This window comes from Hibiscus syriacus, unplaced genomic scaffold, assembly GCF_006381635.1.
Source record: "Hibiscus syriacus cultivar Baekdansim isolate YM2019G1 unplaced genomic scaffold, ASM638163v2 tig00010927_pilon, whole genome shotgun sequence".
NCBI lineage: Eukaryota > Viridiplantae > Streptophyta > Magnoliopsida > Malvales > Malvaceae > Hibiscus > Hibiscus syriacus.
Window position 1 is genome coordinate 455516 of NW_024062238.1, and position 16768 is coordinate 472283.

Sequence of the window (16768 nt, forward strand, 5' to 3'; positions counted from 1 at the left end):
TATAAACATGCAATAATAAGTCATACAACATGCAATCCTATAATTCTAACATGTAATCACAGTAATCATATATCCACTCAACCATAACATATATCATCATGCATTGAACAATTAATGGCATGTCATCTTATAAAGTATTTAATTCTTTTTATATATTTTATGTGCCCATGTACATTACTGAGAACTTACGGTATGCGAATACATTGAGGTTGTGCACATATGCTGTCACCACAGCTCGTATAAATTCCCACTGAGGGACATATAAAATTGTCCCTAAGAACCTCATATATATCCCGAAGGACCACATATAATTCTCCTTAAGGACCACATATATATTCCAAATGACCAAATATGTGTCCCAAAGAACCAAAAAATATGTTCCAAAGGATTACATATATGTCCCGAAGGACCACATAGAACCCTCGACTCTTGGCATGCCAACTATACCTATAGCTCTTATATCACATAACATTGGCATTACTCTTTACAGATTTCACATGTTCACTTAATCAATCAAATCGTTTCATATACTAGTACTCATATAGCTTTAATCATTTCTCATATAATCATTTATCTCATAGCATATTGTTTATGTTGTTCTTTTACGTTCACATGGATCACATAGTATATATCAAAACATATAAATATATATTACTTATGCATGTACTCATAAGGATCATAACATATGCAAGTTCATAACTATGGAACCATGAAATCAACCATAGGAAATAGACTTATCATAAGTCTTGTTTCCATAAAACAACATCTATACTATGACATACACTCACCTTAGCTTCACTTAATCTAAATAAACACTTATAAATTGTTATCCCTTGATCGATCAATTTTAACTCATCGATTGTTCCAGAATTGGCTTATGTTCGATATCTACACCAATGTACATTTAATACGAAAATTAGAATTCTAAACCTTATGAATCAATCATTAATAACCTAAGCTAAACGAAGTACTTATTTTAAATTTCCATTTTGAGTAGTATCGGTACCCAAGGTATGGTACCGATATTTCCTTTGATGTGGTATCGATACCATGCTTTGGTATCGATACCCTTACCCGATTATGGAATTTCATTTAAAAAATGGTATCGATACTTCCCTAAGGGTATCGGTACCATAGGTATCGATACTACCCCTTAGGTATCGATACTCCTTGAATGACTTATCCACTTTTAGCTTATGGTATCGATACTTATTCATATAGTATCGATACCCTCTCTCCAAATTTAACCATTTTCTCTTTGAAGTATCGCTACTGGATGAATAGTATCGATACCCTTTACCCAAAATTCACTTCTTTAACCTAAAAATTTACCAATACCTACTTAAATTTTCCATCTTTAACTCCTTTCATGCCATTAAACTTAGCTACACTTACTCAAATCATCTTATGTCCATATAACACATCATTATATTCAAAATCTCATCATATATCTTGAAACCAAGAATCCTACTAGATTTCCAACATGTTCTAATTTCATTTCTAAGACTTCATACTTCTTAATCTAACTAATGGCAAGTCAAATTTAATCTTAAACTTTACTTACTCTCTTTCAATATTTCATGTAAAAACTTCTTATATTCAATCCTTAATAACTCATACTTCTTTTAGTTTCTATCTCCTTTTAAGTTCCCATAATCTTTCCTAATGCTCCATCAAAACCATTCTTTAATTGCAAGAAAACCAGCTGAAAAATCACACTCACCTTAGTTAGGAAGCTCACGTTGAAAGGAGGAAGAAGAATGAAGATAGTTATGGAAAATCTTTCTTTTCTCTTTTTCATATCCCATGTGGTTATATCAACAACCATAAGGGATTTTTAATTATTTACTTGTCAAATGACCATTTTACCCTTTCATTCATCCTTCTTTGTTATTCAGTCCTACATAAAAAATATCTCACTTAAGTCCCTAAACTTTTCAATTTATTTAATTTAGTCATTAAATTCTAAAATTTTATAATTTGGTCACTAACTTGGTGGTTGGGATGTTGCACCAAATACCTCAATATTATCATCCAATTGTAATGCATGACACAAACTATGATGCCATGAGGAATCCTAAGATTTATGATATGCTAGATATATGTGCAGCCTACTAAGGTACCTCTACTGATGGATCAACAGAGTTGGTAGTTGGGTCTTAGTTTGAAATTAAGAAGGATGCCCAACTAACGGTAAAGGAGTTTTGTATCAAAGCTCATATAAAACTCCATGTGGTGGAGTCTGATCAAAGACATGTATAAGCCACAATGTCAACTATAAGTGGAGGATACATGTTTCATACTTATAATGGAAGATGTTGTGGGAAGTCACAAGGTTCCATGGCCAACACAATTGTACATTGAGCTCATTGACACAAGACCACATACACTTAGATTTTGATGTCATATGTTCATACGTCAAGTTTTTGGTGGATAAATTCAAGAATCTCAGTTTTAATGATAGCGACATCAATCCAGAATAAATTTGGTTATATTCCTTTTTACTACAAGTCATGGATGGCGAAAAGGAAAGCTATGACACTATTGTACAATGACTGGGATTAGTCGTATAATGAGCCTCTACATCTATTGCATGTAATGGATTTTTTCATCACAAGAACCACTATTCGATCTTATACTTATCCTGCAACCACATTTGATATACATGTTATCCCAAGGAAGAGGGTTTTCAAAGGCTTGTCTAGGCTTTCAAGTCATCCATTGAAGGTTTTCATTATGACAAACAAATAGTTAAAGGTTATAGCACTTTTCTATATGACGTATACAAACACATAATGATGATAGTTGTTGTAAAAGATGGTGATAGAAACATTTTCTCCATTGCCTTTGCCGTTATTAAAAATAAGTTATAGGAAACATGAAATTTTTTTCTGTCTAACTTGCGTTCCCATATTGTCACTCAAGATGGGGTTTGCATGATATCAGACTATTCACCTGGGTTGTTAGCCACGATTAACAAATCGAAAGTAGGTGGTCACCTCCTTATGCATTTCCGGTGTATTGCATACGTCATACTGCTTCCAGTGCTATGACGAGGTTTAAGAATTAGAAGATCAAGAAACAGATTATCAACATGGGTAACTTTCTTTTTTTAGTTCATTTATGTTCTTCATTTATTATTATTATTAAATATAAGTTTTTTTCAGATATGCTTTACTACAATAGAACTGCCATGTCAAGCTAGAAAAATATGAGGAAATATGGAGAAGAAGTTTGTAGCTGAAATACCTCGTAAAGATTATAACTTCGCTGAATGTATCAATTTAACGCTTAAAGAAACTAGACATCTTCTGGTAGCAAGTATTGTTTGGGAGACTTACTTCAAATTAGGTAAAGTATAGGCATACCATGGTTTTAAATAGCGGGACGCAAATGCAATATCGGCCGCTATTTTGCAGTAACGTTGCCGTCCGAAACCGGTATTGATGATTTTAGCTGTGGGTAATGGATTCATGTCAAGAATGGTCCGTCGCACCCGTAATTTAATGGATAACGGTGTATAGTGCCGATAATAGCCCGCTATCACCGTTATCCTACCGTTACCAACCAAAGATTAAATGGGAAGAGGGCAAGATGACAAACCAAAGCCTTTATTTTGGGTGGAAATCTTGCATTTGTTGAGTTTCATCACCGGTGAAGAAGTTGAGTAGCAAGAAGCTTCCATTTGAGAAGGTAAAAACAAAATCGAGCCTCTACCCTCTAGTTTTGTAAAAGACGAAAAGTTAGAAGAAATTTTAAAGCATCTAAAACTTTTCTAAAGAGAACTCTCTTTTCAGCTTTATTTTTGCTCTAGATTCTAGTTTCTAGTTTCCAGGCCATTAATATTGTTGCTTTAATTGTTTTGTTACCAATAGCTGGACCACATTATCGTAGGATTCAATAAAGTTGGCTTATCCTGATTTGAAAAAAAATAATAAACTTTTATATTTTATGTTTTGGGACGTCCACTCCCACCCTAGTTACACTTTTTTAATTTTTTTTTGTAAAATATGTTTTTAAAGATCGATTAATTTCAATTTCAACATCCTCTTACCTTTTAGATTTTTTAATTTAGAGTGTAAACTTTCATTTTCATTTAATTTAATCCTAATTTTAATAATTTAAATTTTTATATTTTAAATTTTACACTTAGAAAACATTCTAAAAATTATTAAAAACGATTCTTTATAATTAGAATTAGAATTATTATATTTTAGGATAATTGTGCAGTGACCGTGATGACATCTGTTATGGTGTGATAAATGTAACACGACTGAAAACGTGGTCACGAATGCTATTTAAATCCATGAGGCAGACAAAGATGCACAAATACAATTGTGAGTTTAAGTATATCCAAACGATGCTTACTGGCCACCAACAATTTCTAAAGAATGTTGTATGTTGTACCTATTTTTGATAATTTATCAATATCAATAAATATATTTATTTTTAACTTTTTCATATATAATTGCAAACTGTTCATAAATAACATTTAACTAAACACGAATTCATACATACATTTAAAACATTTTTCAACAAAATAAACAACTTTTCCTCTTCTTTTTCCTCTCAATTTTTATACTGTAATTTTTCTTTTTCTTTTTTTCATTCATCTCTACAAGTCGTTTGCTGTGTCGGATTAGTAAGTCTTCTTCTTCTTCTTCTTCTCCTCCTCCTCCTCATCCTCCTCCATATCCATCTCCTTATGTTGATCAAGTATCAACTTTATTGACTTTTTTACCCACTCTTCATCTGAAGACGAGCTTGAATCTGAATCATCAATGTGAGAGTAATCATACCCACAATGATCATTCAAAAATTTTGTGAAATATTCTTCTCACAAATGTATGGTTTGATTCTTATATAACTCTATCAACTCACCTCACTCCTATTTATAGTGAAAATTTATCAAAATGACCTTTGGAATTCTTCACGCCCATATGACGAGTTCCAACTTATATATTATTTTAAACATTTATAAATGGCTATATATTCTAAACCAAAAGAACATATCATGTCAAGGTGACAAGTTCAATTTTTTTAAATTTCCAATTTAAAATAAAAAACTACAAAAAAATATTAATTTAATGGACAAGTTCTAAAAAATTAAACAAACTAATCAATCAATCGAATATAATAATAATATCTGTTAAAACTCGTCACCTCAAGGTGATGAGTTCCTTGTGTACTGTATAAAATGTCGTAGATCCTAAAATAAAAGCATCAGTGTCCTAGTTTCCCAATTTTTTTCTTTCAAGTTTGCCCTATTGGGCGAAAAAAACCGTTGAGAGTGACTCCAACAACCGCTCCATTGATTATACATTTTGGTAAACTACATATTTAGTACCATAACTATCAGTTTTGTTCAATTTTGGTCACATAATTATTTTTGTTTCAAAATCATACCTAACATTACATTTTAATTTCATTATGCTCACCCAACTTTAAAAAAACTAATGGTGATGCCGACATATCACCATAAGATAATGTCATGTCATCATTAAAAAAAAGTGACAACAACAATTCTATTAAATTTTAACGAGTAACAATAATTATAATTTTGAAAGAAAAATAGTTAGATGATCAAAACGGAATAAAAGTGATGGTTGGAGTACTGAACATGTAATTCAAACTATAAATTTCCTTTAAGTTTTATATCTAAGGTTAGAATTGAATAATCTTTGTAATCCTATTATCAACAAGTTATAAAAATATTACAGTCACAACTTTATTACTAATTTCTTTGAATTAAAAGAAAAATAGAGGTTTCCCTTTACCTTAGGTTTTTCACGAGTTCTATCTTCTTTCTTACACGTTTTGTTCAGCCTTGTTTATTTTGATTATTATTGTTTTTCTTCAAATCCACATCAGAAAGTAACAATCCCAACTCATCGAATCATATAGAAGCTAAACCGAAATATCAATTTTTTTTTTGACATAAAAAGTTCGAAATCTCAAATTCAAATCATAGGAAATGTTACCAAATCCACTGCAATAAACAATTGCATGTTCGCTAAACTGCCGTCCATGTGTTTCTTTGAACCACCATTTATACCTCTTCCACATGGGTAGGTGGACTTAATAGTCTTTGTTTCCAAAGTTCTTGCACCAAAGCTGTGAAGGAATTGGTCGAACAGGCTGATGAGGTCGTTGCTGCAAGAAATATTCTTTTAGCTAAAAAAAATCATCCTAATATAAGCTAGCTGATAAATGATGTACAAATTTTGTAAGTTAATAGATTTAGTCTCTAAGTTATAATCTCGATTCTAATATCGAGTAACTTGGAATTATATATTATCAAGGGCACAAGGCGCACTCTATGTACTTAAACCCTTGTATTGCCTCACACCCAAGGAACAAAACAAAGTTTCTAGCCCGAATGAAGGCACAATATGTATATGTGAGTTTTTGTAGTGTGTGTAAATGGTTAAGATATATGGTAAAACTCTAAAGTGGAGTCTAGTTTATCTACAAAATATGTAATTTTTGTATTGGTCAATATGCATTTGAATGCCCAAACATTACAAAGTATAGAGTTTGACATTATACCATTCTTACAAGGTATAACATATGAAAAAAAAAAGTGTAAAATAAAATAATCAAAGAGAAGTCCACTTAGATAAGTGTTTTATATTCCTATTGCCAGACAAAAAGGCATGCTTAGGTGTCTGCCTACTCGAATGAATCTAGCCTGGAAGGGAGTTAGGCTCCTTTGTTGAATAATGCTAAGGCACACGGATTCCTAAGCGCACGCCTTCATAACACTAAGCAACAGTTTGTTTCCAATATACTAGTTCAACCGGTTGAAATTACAAGTGCTTAAGGAGATAAGAAGTGCATGTGAAGCAATAAAAATGTGGATATTAACTCAAATCATTTGATGAACTACAATTTTACACTAAGGGTGCATTTGTTTCACTGAAAACGACTTTCATAAAATATTTTTTATATATATTTTCATGTAATTGTTTCATGAAATATAGCTTAGTCAAAAGAAAATAGCCAAACAATGGAGAACATTTTCCATTTAGTGATCCAAACATCAGGAAATCTTTATTTTTTCAAAACAATCTTCGTATTTTCTAGGGAAAAATATGAGAATTTTTATCTGTGAAAAAAAGGCACCCTATGTGAATGATTAATTCCCCATATAGGAAGGCATATGGTTTGATAACCTTCTAGCATCAGTGTATAGCCAGTAAAAGAATAGGAAGCAAATGCCATGGTGTCTAGAGGAAGTCAATTTTGAGTTTACAAGATAGAAAATAAGAAGCTGAAATCTTCAATTATTACAAAAACCAGTAAACATTGAAAGACTGGTATTCAATTGGGATTATGTGAATTGACAATAAATTAGACTGCTATCCTTTCCAAGATTAAGTGCAAAGGTGGCAGCTATTAGAAAATTAGAATTTCGCACAGCATTGATGGGTTATGATGAAACTGCCGCTACTTAAGGAGATAAGTACATATAAAAGGAATAAAAGAAATGTGCATACTAGCTTCAATCATGGTTTGGAGTGACAAAGTAACACATAGTAGGTGAAAAATAGATCATCTTTGGAGGAAGACATACGGAAAGTTGAGCTTCTAGCATTGATGTGCTGCGAGTACAAGATTAGGGAATAAATGCCAAGGAGGAAGTTAACATAAAGTTTATGAGATGTGAAAATTTGAAGCTGCAGTCTTATGTTATTACTACACTGGTAAGGTTTGGACAACAGGAAAAAATAAAAAAATAAGGAATAAAAGCACATCCAGCAGCTACTAGAAAAAACAAATTTTTGAACAACATTGATTGGGTATAATGAAACTGAAAGCAATTTTTTTTAACATCGAAACTTTATTTTATTCAGAGAAACCCACCCAAAGAAATGGATTTGCTTCGCAAATACAATTTAGAAAAGAAAAATTAGAGGACAGTGATATACACCTAGCTAACAATAACATCCATCTAAATGTCCGAATAATCAGCTACTACTCTTTGTTTTTGGTATAAAATTTTCAAGCTTCTACTTACATTTCTATTCTGGCCAAAAAAACCCAACATTTCTACCGAAACAAACAAAAACCATAGTATTTAAGGCCTCACACTACATATACTTTCTATCTAATTTCAAGTTATCTGCATTTCGATCCTAACGGAAATGATAATTGCAATAAAATTTGCATTAGGATCCAGAGTTTTTATAACAGAAATATTAGCATTGAACATTTTAGAATAGTTCCAATAATTTAGATTTTGAAAGGGCTAAACCTAGACTCAGCAATTCAACAATTTGGATAAAAGACCTTCTAAAAGGCAATTGAAGACGGTAATAATGTGAGAAAGTGGGGGGTTAGGAACCTCAAGCTCGGCGGATTTCATGGCTATGGGGATACAGATGAGGAAAACGCCGAACATGGCAATCGCAGTGTTGCGACGCCAGTGCTTGGGCCTGCAATTCGGGCCCCCCGACATGCTCCACACCTTTGTCCTGAAATCCTCAGAACCATGCCCATGCCCTCCATGTTCTCCTCCTCCCATATTTGCTTAATATACTCGACGGATCAATAGACTCCTCCACAAATCTGACCACTAAAGTAATCAGATCAGATGAAAATTGAAACCTTGTCAAAAGAATCGAATTTAAGAACCAAATTGTGTAACCCCTAGACCCGACCTATGCGTTTCGACTAATCTAGTGGATCACATTATGATTATTAAAGACATTTTTCGAAACCGTTATTCCATCAATATAAAATCACATTATAAATAACATGAAATTATAAACAAATTATACTATCAAAATCCAACTCGTAAATATAGTACCAATAAATAATAATTTAATTTAAAACACGTCTTCAAATTCAATATCACAATAAACCGAGCAGTATTAGCAAAAGAGTTATCATTATAAAATCCGATATTTTAAAATAAGGTCCATGTCACCAAAATAAAGTCAACTTGCCAGATAAAAACATTACAATTTGATTTACTTCAAGAGATATGTTGATCCTCCAAGTGCTCGTACCAAGGTATCTAACCAACAGTATCTGAAAGGGGAAAACATTTTCAAAAGGTGAGCTAGGCTCAGTGTGTCCCAACATTTCCATAAAATCACAATAGGTACAAATCATAGTCCAGTAATCTCACAAATTCGTAAAAAAGTTTAACTTTTTGAAAATCATAGTTTAAACCCTTTTCTGGTACACCATCAGTAGTTGCCAAAATTATTTTCCATATAGCTTACTTTATGCACATAGCAAAAAGAAAGCCGACTTAAGGATAGGCTCTGAAGCTTGTATCCTTAAGCCCAAGTCAATAAGTCCATATAGCTTACCCTAAGCACACAGCAAAGGAAAGCCGACCTAATGAAACATCATGGGGCCCTCAAGAGTCACATTAGGCCCAGTTAGCTTGATCAGAGCTATTCCATCGTATTTCAATTCCAAAATTCAATTGCACCGTGACATAAATTCCATCAATCTAAAAACATGGTAATCATATACCATTTCAAAACAAAAATTAGATAGCAGCCATATTCCATAAATTGTCACATTAAATTGGTGCATCCATAAAACAATAGCCAATGAATTCGGTGTACCACATATTAAAACAGATAAAACAGTTCAATAATAAGCAGGGAACACACCTCGACAATAGGTTCAAATAGCAAATTTACTGATTGCTGGTTTCACCACGCTCTGCTACAATTTTCGAACGGGTGAATACTGGCACACGTGGTTTAACTGATCTAGAAGAGCTGGGTCGAGCTGTCGAACGATCCGGAGAGTCTCTTGTACCTTCAAACAATAATAATCTATCAGTCCCAAATCCTATTTAATTGTTCAAAGCTAGTATTCTTAAGTATATAAGCATTTTTCGAGTTTGACTATCAATTTGGGGTATTTCGAGTCTGAATTTGGCCAAACGGATTGCGGAAACGGAATCAGGACGTCGAAAAATATAAAGTATGACTTTTCAGAAATTCAGATTCTTGGTCAACAACTTTGACCGTCGATTTGGAGACCTTCGGGTTTGAATTTGGCGAAACGGACTGCAGAGAAATGGATTTGGCACGTCGAAAACTATCAGGATAGGTATACTCGGAAAAGATTTACGGTCGTTTAAGGGTCGGTCAAAGCCATTTTAAGTTTTAGTCAAAGAAAGTCAACGGTCAACGGTCACGGTCAACGGTCAACGGTCGGGTCGGGTCAACAGTCGGGTCGGGTCAACCCGGTTCAGACCGGTCAAACCGGTTCGAACCGGTCAAACCGGTTCAAAACTGGTGGTCAAACCGGTTTTCCAGCAGCTCACTCTCCCAGCGACGGCGCGTGCGGCGCGTGAACAGTGCCACGGTGTCGGAAAATTCCCGGAAAAATTTCTAAAAATTATTTTGAGCGATTTCGAGATACTTACAACGATCGGTTCAAATTTTTGAACGGCGGAGAGCTCGTATTTCAACTCGGCCGAATCTTTGACTGCTCCACCTCCTCACGCGCCGTCGTCGACGGCGAACAAGGTTGACACCGGCGGACTCGCAACGACACAAGGAACACGATGGTGCAGGAGGTGTCGTAAACGGAACAACGATCGGCGGTGAATTTAAGTTTTTCCCAACGATAGAGCTAAAAAAAACGACGATGCTTTGACTGAAAATTCCCGACGTTTGGCAGCGTTTCACTTCAATTAATTTGAAGGGTTTGTTCCTCGCTTGATGATGAACACAACGGTGGTTTCAATTTTACGATTGGACGTCGAACGGCGTCGGAATCGGCTTTGAAGTAGAGTGCGGGAGGAGGAATTTCACAATTGTTTTATGTTTTGAAAACATAAAACCATTCATACGTTTATATTAAATTTTCTGCCGACACTAAAAGGAGTAATGCAGGGCTTGGTCCCTGAATTTCCTTTAACTTCTAAAATGGCCTACAATTTTGAAAACTTCTGATTTAATTCTCAAATTTTGCCAAATTACTTAATTAATTTTTTTTTCTCTAAATTTTATTCCGGGTTGTTACAATTCTCCCCCTCTACAAGAAATTTCGTCCTCGAAATTTACCTTATGAGAATAGTTGAGGAAACTGAGCCTCCATTGACTCCAATGTCTCCCAAGTAGCTTCTGAGGGGCCTCGATTACTCCACTGAACTTTGACCATTGGAATTCGCCTATTCCGAAGAACTCTTTCATCTCTTTCTAAAATCTGAATGGGCTCCTCCTCATATGACAAATCCGGTCTCAGCTCTACTTCTTCAACCTGAATAATGTGACCTGGATCTGGACGGTATCTCCTCAACATTGATACATGAAAGACATCATGAATACGACTTAGCTCAGAAGGCAACTCAAGCTGATATGCAACAGGTCCTACCCTCTTCAAGATACGAAATGGTCCAATAAATCTTGGACTCAATTTACCCTTACGCCCGAATCTCAATACTTTCTTCCAGGGTGAAACTTTCAAAAAGACCCGATCTCCCACTTCAAACTGTATATCCTTCCTTCTTTGATCTGCATAAGATTTCTGCCTATCAAATGCCTCTTTCAGACGGTCACGGATTAATCTGACTGTGTCCTCCGTCTCTCGCACTAACTCAGGTCCCAACGTTTTCCTATCACGCAACTCAGTCCAACAGATCGGAGTGCGACATTTACGCCCATAGAGCGCTTCATAGGGTGCCATATGAATGCTGGTCTGATAACTGTTATTGTAAGCAAATTCAGCCAACGGTAAAAAGTTCTCCCAACTACCCTGAAAATCGATTACGCAACCCCGCAACATATCCTCCAGAATCTGAATTACTCTCTCAGATTGACCATCAGTTTGTGGATGAAAGGATGTACTATAATCCAATCTTGTTCCCAAAGCCGTATGTAACGCCTTCCAAAATCTCGAAGTAAATCTCGGATCTCGATCAGAAATAATAGACAATGGAACACCATGCAATCTGACAATCTCTGAAATATACAATCTTGCCAGCTTATCCAAAGTATAATTTACTCGCACAGGAATGAAGTGAGATGACTTTGTAAGTCTGTCAACAATCACCCAAACTGAATCTTTTTTCGAAGGAGTCATAGGCAAGCCAGTAACAAAATCCATAGTAATACGCTCCCATTTCCATTCAGGAATCTTGATAGGCTGTAACAAACCTGATGGATGTTGATGTTCTGCCTTAACTTGCTGACAAGTCAAACACCTCGCTACAAAATTTGAGATGTCCTTCTTCATGCCGATCCAATGATACCTCTCTCTCAAATTCCGATACATCTTATCTCCACCGGGGTGCATAGCATATGGACTACTATGAGCCTCAGTAAGGATAGTCTGTCTCAACTCAGCATCATCAGGCACACAATACCGACCTTTGAAGCATAGAACTTCATCCCGGTCAAGGGCGTAATTTGAGCTTGCCCCCTGCTCTACTTGCTCAAAGATGGAAAGCAAGGAGCTATCAAAGGGCTGCTTAGCCTTGATCTCATCAACCAAGGTCGGCTTAACTTGCAATTCTGCTAACAAAGTGCCATCATCATATAAATTCATCCTGGCCATTAAAGATCTCAACTCCGATACCGTCTTTCGACTCAAAGCATCCGCTACAATGTTAGCTTTACCAGGGTGATAATCAATCACACAATCATAATCCTTCACTAAAGGAAGTTCCTTAAGATCAGCGAGAAAAATTTCTCCCTGAACCTCGAGAGGACAACGCCGAAATACTTTATTCACTAATACCGCTTGTCCTACTGGACTTGTAACTGTAACAGTATTTTTAGTGTTCTCGATCGGAATCTGAAGGTTTCGAGATACTGAGCTCGATACATAGGAATGAGTGGAGCCATTGTCCAATAATGCAAAGTATGGGGTAGAATAAATAGTAAATGTACCTGCAATAACCTCAGGCTCATCTCTGTCATCACGACGTCTAGTTGCATAAACTAAAGCTGGCTGTCTAGCCTCAGAAGCTGTTGGCCCTCTATTTTGTTGAGGTCGGGCTCTACTGTCTGTCCTGGACGCTGATCCTCGAGTCTTTCCTTGACTACGATCTCCAATTGGGGTCTGTACTATAGTCTGCGAACGCACAGGAGTTTGGGTAGTGGTCTGCTCAAACGAAACTAACTGAGGACAATCCCTCCGATAATGACCACTAGATCCACACTGATAGCAAAGACCCATCTTCTTACGACACTCTCCTGAGTGCTGTTTACCACAATACTCACAAAGGGGCCCATTATAATACGTCGAGGAACCGCCTCGACTGACAGCTAAAGGTGAGGATGCTGCAGGCCTGAAACGTGTATTGCTTCTCTGAGGGGCTAAAGTACGAGTCCTCTTTCCGGACTGTGCTGATGACTCCATCGGGCCTGAAAATTTCTTAGATCGATCTTGATCAACACGCTCTCTACCAGAAGCTAAAACCTCCACCTCTTCCGCATCTTTGGCTCTGCCCACCAGCACATCAAATATCTCATCCTGATGGGTTACAACTTGCCTACGCAGCTCGTATCTGAGTCCAAGGGCAAATTTACGACATCGATCTCTCTCCGTAGGTACCATACTGAATCCATACTTCAGCAACTTCAGGAACTCGATCTCATATTCAGAAACAGTCATGTCTCCCTAAACCAGATCTTGAAACTGTTGTCGTCTCTGAGCTAAGTAGCGCTCTCCCAGAAAACGGCTCCGAAAGCGATCCTTAAAGAAATTCCAGGTCAAACGATCGGTAGGAACACTACTGGTCACTGACTCCCACCAAGTGTAGGCATTACCATCTAACATTGCTACAGCACCCAGATATCTCTTAGTTGAGTCCAAACCCAACTGATCCATGCGTCTCTCTGTATCCTGGAGCCAATCCTCAGCTTCAGTAGGAGCTCCACCAATCTGTCCCCCAAAAGTTCTAACTCCATTGGAAATCAACGTCTGTGAAATAGGAACCTCAGATACAACACCAGTAGCTCTAACTGCTCCCTGTATTAACTGCAGAAACTGTCTACTAAAATTCTCATCCAATGCAACTCCAGTAGACTCTGACTCAATATCGGTCGCTCCTATGATCGGTGTAGTCATGCCAATACCATCGGTAGGTGGCATATTCGTTGGTGTCGTAGGAGCAGGATCACCTATTGGAGGTGGGGGATCTACTCGTATCTCATCAATCGGATCTGCAAATCTAGTTACTCGACCTCGTCCACGACTAGTTCGACGACCACGTCTAGCACTCATTTTGGTAGATCTCGAGATTACTACAGAAGATAAACTTAAGGTTAGATAAGCACTTGGAGTCTCGAACATAGTTAAAATCTTAATAACTTTGTGACATGGCCTTAGTAACTCGTTTTGTAAAATATTTTAAAACTGTATTTTCAATGTGGACTCATACACAGTCCGAGGGTTAAAAACCAAAGGCTCTGATACCAATAAATGTAACCCCCTAGACCCGGCCTATGCGTTTCGACTAAGTCTAGTGGATCACATTATGATTATTAAAGACATTTTTCGAAACCGTTATTCCATCAATATAAAATCACATTATAAATAACATGAAATTATAAACAAATTATACTATCAAAATCCAACTCGTAAATATAGTACCAATAAATAATAATTTAATTTAAAACACGTCTTCAAATTCAATATCACAATAAACCGAGCAGTATTAGCAAAAGAGTTATCATTATAAAATCCGATATTTTAAAATAAGGTCCATGTCACCAAAATAAAGTCAACTTGCCAGATAAAAACATTACAATTTGATTTACTTCAAGAGATATGTTGATCCTCCAAGTGCTCGTACCAAGGTATCTAACCAACAGTATCTGAAAGGGGAAAACATTTTCAAAAGGTGAGCTAGGCTCAGTGTGTCCCAACATTTCCATAAAATCACAATAGGTACAAATCATAGTCCAGTAATCTCACAAATTCGTAAAGAGTTTAACTTTTTGAAAATCATAGTTTAAACCCTTTTCTGGTACACCATCAGTAGTTGCCAAAATTATTTTCCATATAGCTTACTTTATGCACATAGCAAAAAGAAAGCCGACTTAAGGATAGGCTCTGAAGCTTGTATCCTTAAGCCCAAGTCAATAAGTCCATATAGCTTACCCTAAGCACACAGAAAAGGAAAGCCGACCTAATGAAACATCTTGGGGCCCTCAAGAGTCACATTAGGCCCAGTTAGCTTGATCAGAGCTATTCCATCGTATTTCAATTCCAAAATTCAATTGCACCGTGAAATAAATTCCATCAATCCAAAAACATGGTAATCATATACCATTTCAAAACAAAAATTAGATAGCAGCCATATTCCATAAATTGTCACATTAAATTGGTGCATCCATAAAACAATAGCCAATGAATTCGGTGTACCACATATTAAAACCAATAAAACAGTTCAATAATAAGCAGGGAACACACCTCGACAATAGGTTCAAATAGCAAATTTACTGATTGCTGGTTTCACCACGCTCTGCTACAATTTTTGAACGGGTGAATACTGGCACACGTGGTTTAACTGATCTAGAAGAGCTGGGTCGAGCTGTCGAACGATCCGGAGAGTCTCTTGTACCTTCAAACAATAATAATCTATCAGTCTCAAATCCTATTTAATTGTTCAAAGCTAGTATTCTTAAGTATATAAGCATTTTTCGAGTTTGACTATCAATTTGGGGTATTTCGAGTCTGAATTTGGCTAAACGGATTACGGAAACGGAATCAGGACGTCGAAAAATATAAAGTATGACTTTTCAGAAATTCAGATTCTTGGTCAAAGTCAAAGTCAACAACTTTGACCGTCGATTTGGAGACCTTCGGGTTTGAATTTGGTGAAACGGACTGCGGAAATGGATTTGGCACGTCAAAAACTATCAGGATAGGTATACTCGGAAAAGATTTACGGTCGTTTAAGGGTCGGTCAAAGCCATTTTAAGTTTTAGTCAAAGAAAGTCAACGGTCAACGGTCACGGTCAACGGTCACGGTCAACGGTCAACGGTCGGGTCGGGTCAACAGTCGGGTCGGGTCAACAGTCGGGTCGGGTCAACCCGGTTCGAACCGGTTGACCGGCCTGATTCGGTCAAACCGGTTCAAAACTGGTCAAACCGGTTTTCCAGCAGCTCACTCTCCCAGCGACGGCGCGTGCGGCGCGTGAACAGTGCCACGGTGTCGGAAAATTCCCGGAAAAATTTCTAAAAATTATTTTGAGCGATTTCGAGATACTTACAACGATCGGTTCAAATTTTTGAACGGCGGAGAGCTCGTATTTCAACTCGGCCGAATCTTTGACTGCTCCACCTCCTCACGCGCCGCCGTCGACGGCGAACAAGGTTGACACCGGCGGACGCGCAACGACACAAGGAACACGATGGTGCAGGAGGTGTCGTAAACAGAACAACGATCGGCGGTGAATTTAAGTTTTTCCCAACGATAGAGCTAAAAAAAACGACGATGCTTTGACTGAAAATTCCCGACGTTTGGCAGCGTTTCACTTCAATTAATTTGAAGGGTTTGTTCCTCGCTTGATGATGAACACAACGGTGGTTTCAATTTTACGATTGGACGTCGAACGGCGTCGGAATCGGCTTTGAAGTAGAGTGCGGGAGGAAGAATTTCACAATTGTTTTCTGTTTTGAAAACAGAAAACCATTCATACGTTTATATTAAATTTTCTGCCGACACTAAAAGGAGTAATGCAGGGCTTGGTCCCTGAATTTCCTTTAACTTCTAAAATGGCCTACAATTTTGAAAACTTCTGATTTAATTCTCAAATTTTGCCAAATTACTTAA

The 16768-nt window shown here is 36.6% G+C and overlaps 1 protein-coding gene across 1 annotated transcript; it reads right to left on the bottom strand.

The window, feature by feature from the left end:
- Positions 1-5953: 5953 nt before the first annotated feature.
- Positions 5954-8568, bottom strand: LOC120204440. Its single transcript, XM_039204534.1, has 2 exons — positions 8348-8568; positions 5954-6153 (listed from the first exon to the last, which is right to left on the bottom strand). Exons 1-2 carry the CDS (start codon positions 8525-8527, stop codon positions 6079-6081), a joined length of 255 nt encoding a protein of 84 aa, XP_039060465.1. The 5' UTR covers positions 8528-8568; the 3' UTR covers positions 5954-6078.
- Positions 8569-16768: the final 8200 nt, after the last annotated feature.

Bases quoted from the DNA above. Each gene is read 5' to 3' on its own strand.
- LOC120204440 (XM_039204534.1), bottom strand. From the start codon at position 8,527: ATGGGAGGAGGAGAACATGGAGGGCATGGGCATGGTTCTGAGGATTTC. The intron at 6,154-8,347 runs GTTCCTAACCCC...TATTTCTTGCAG, and splicing joins TGAAATCCGCCGAGCTTGAG to CAACGACCTCATCAGCCTGT.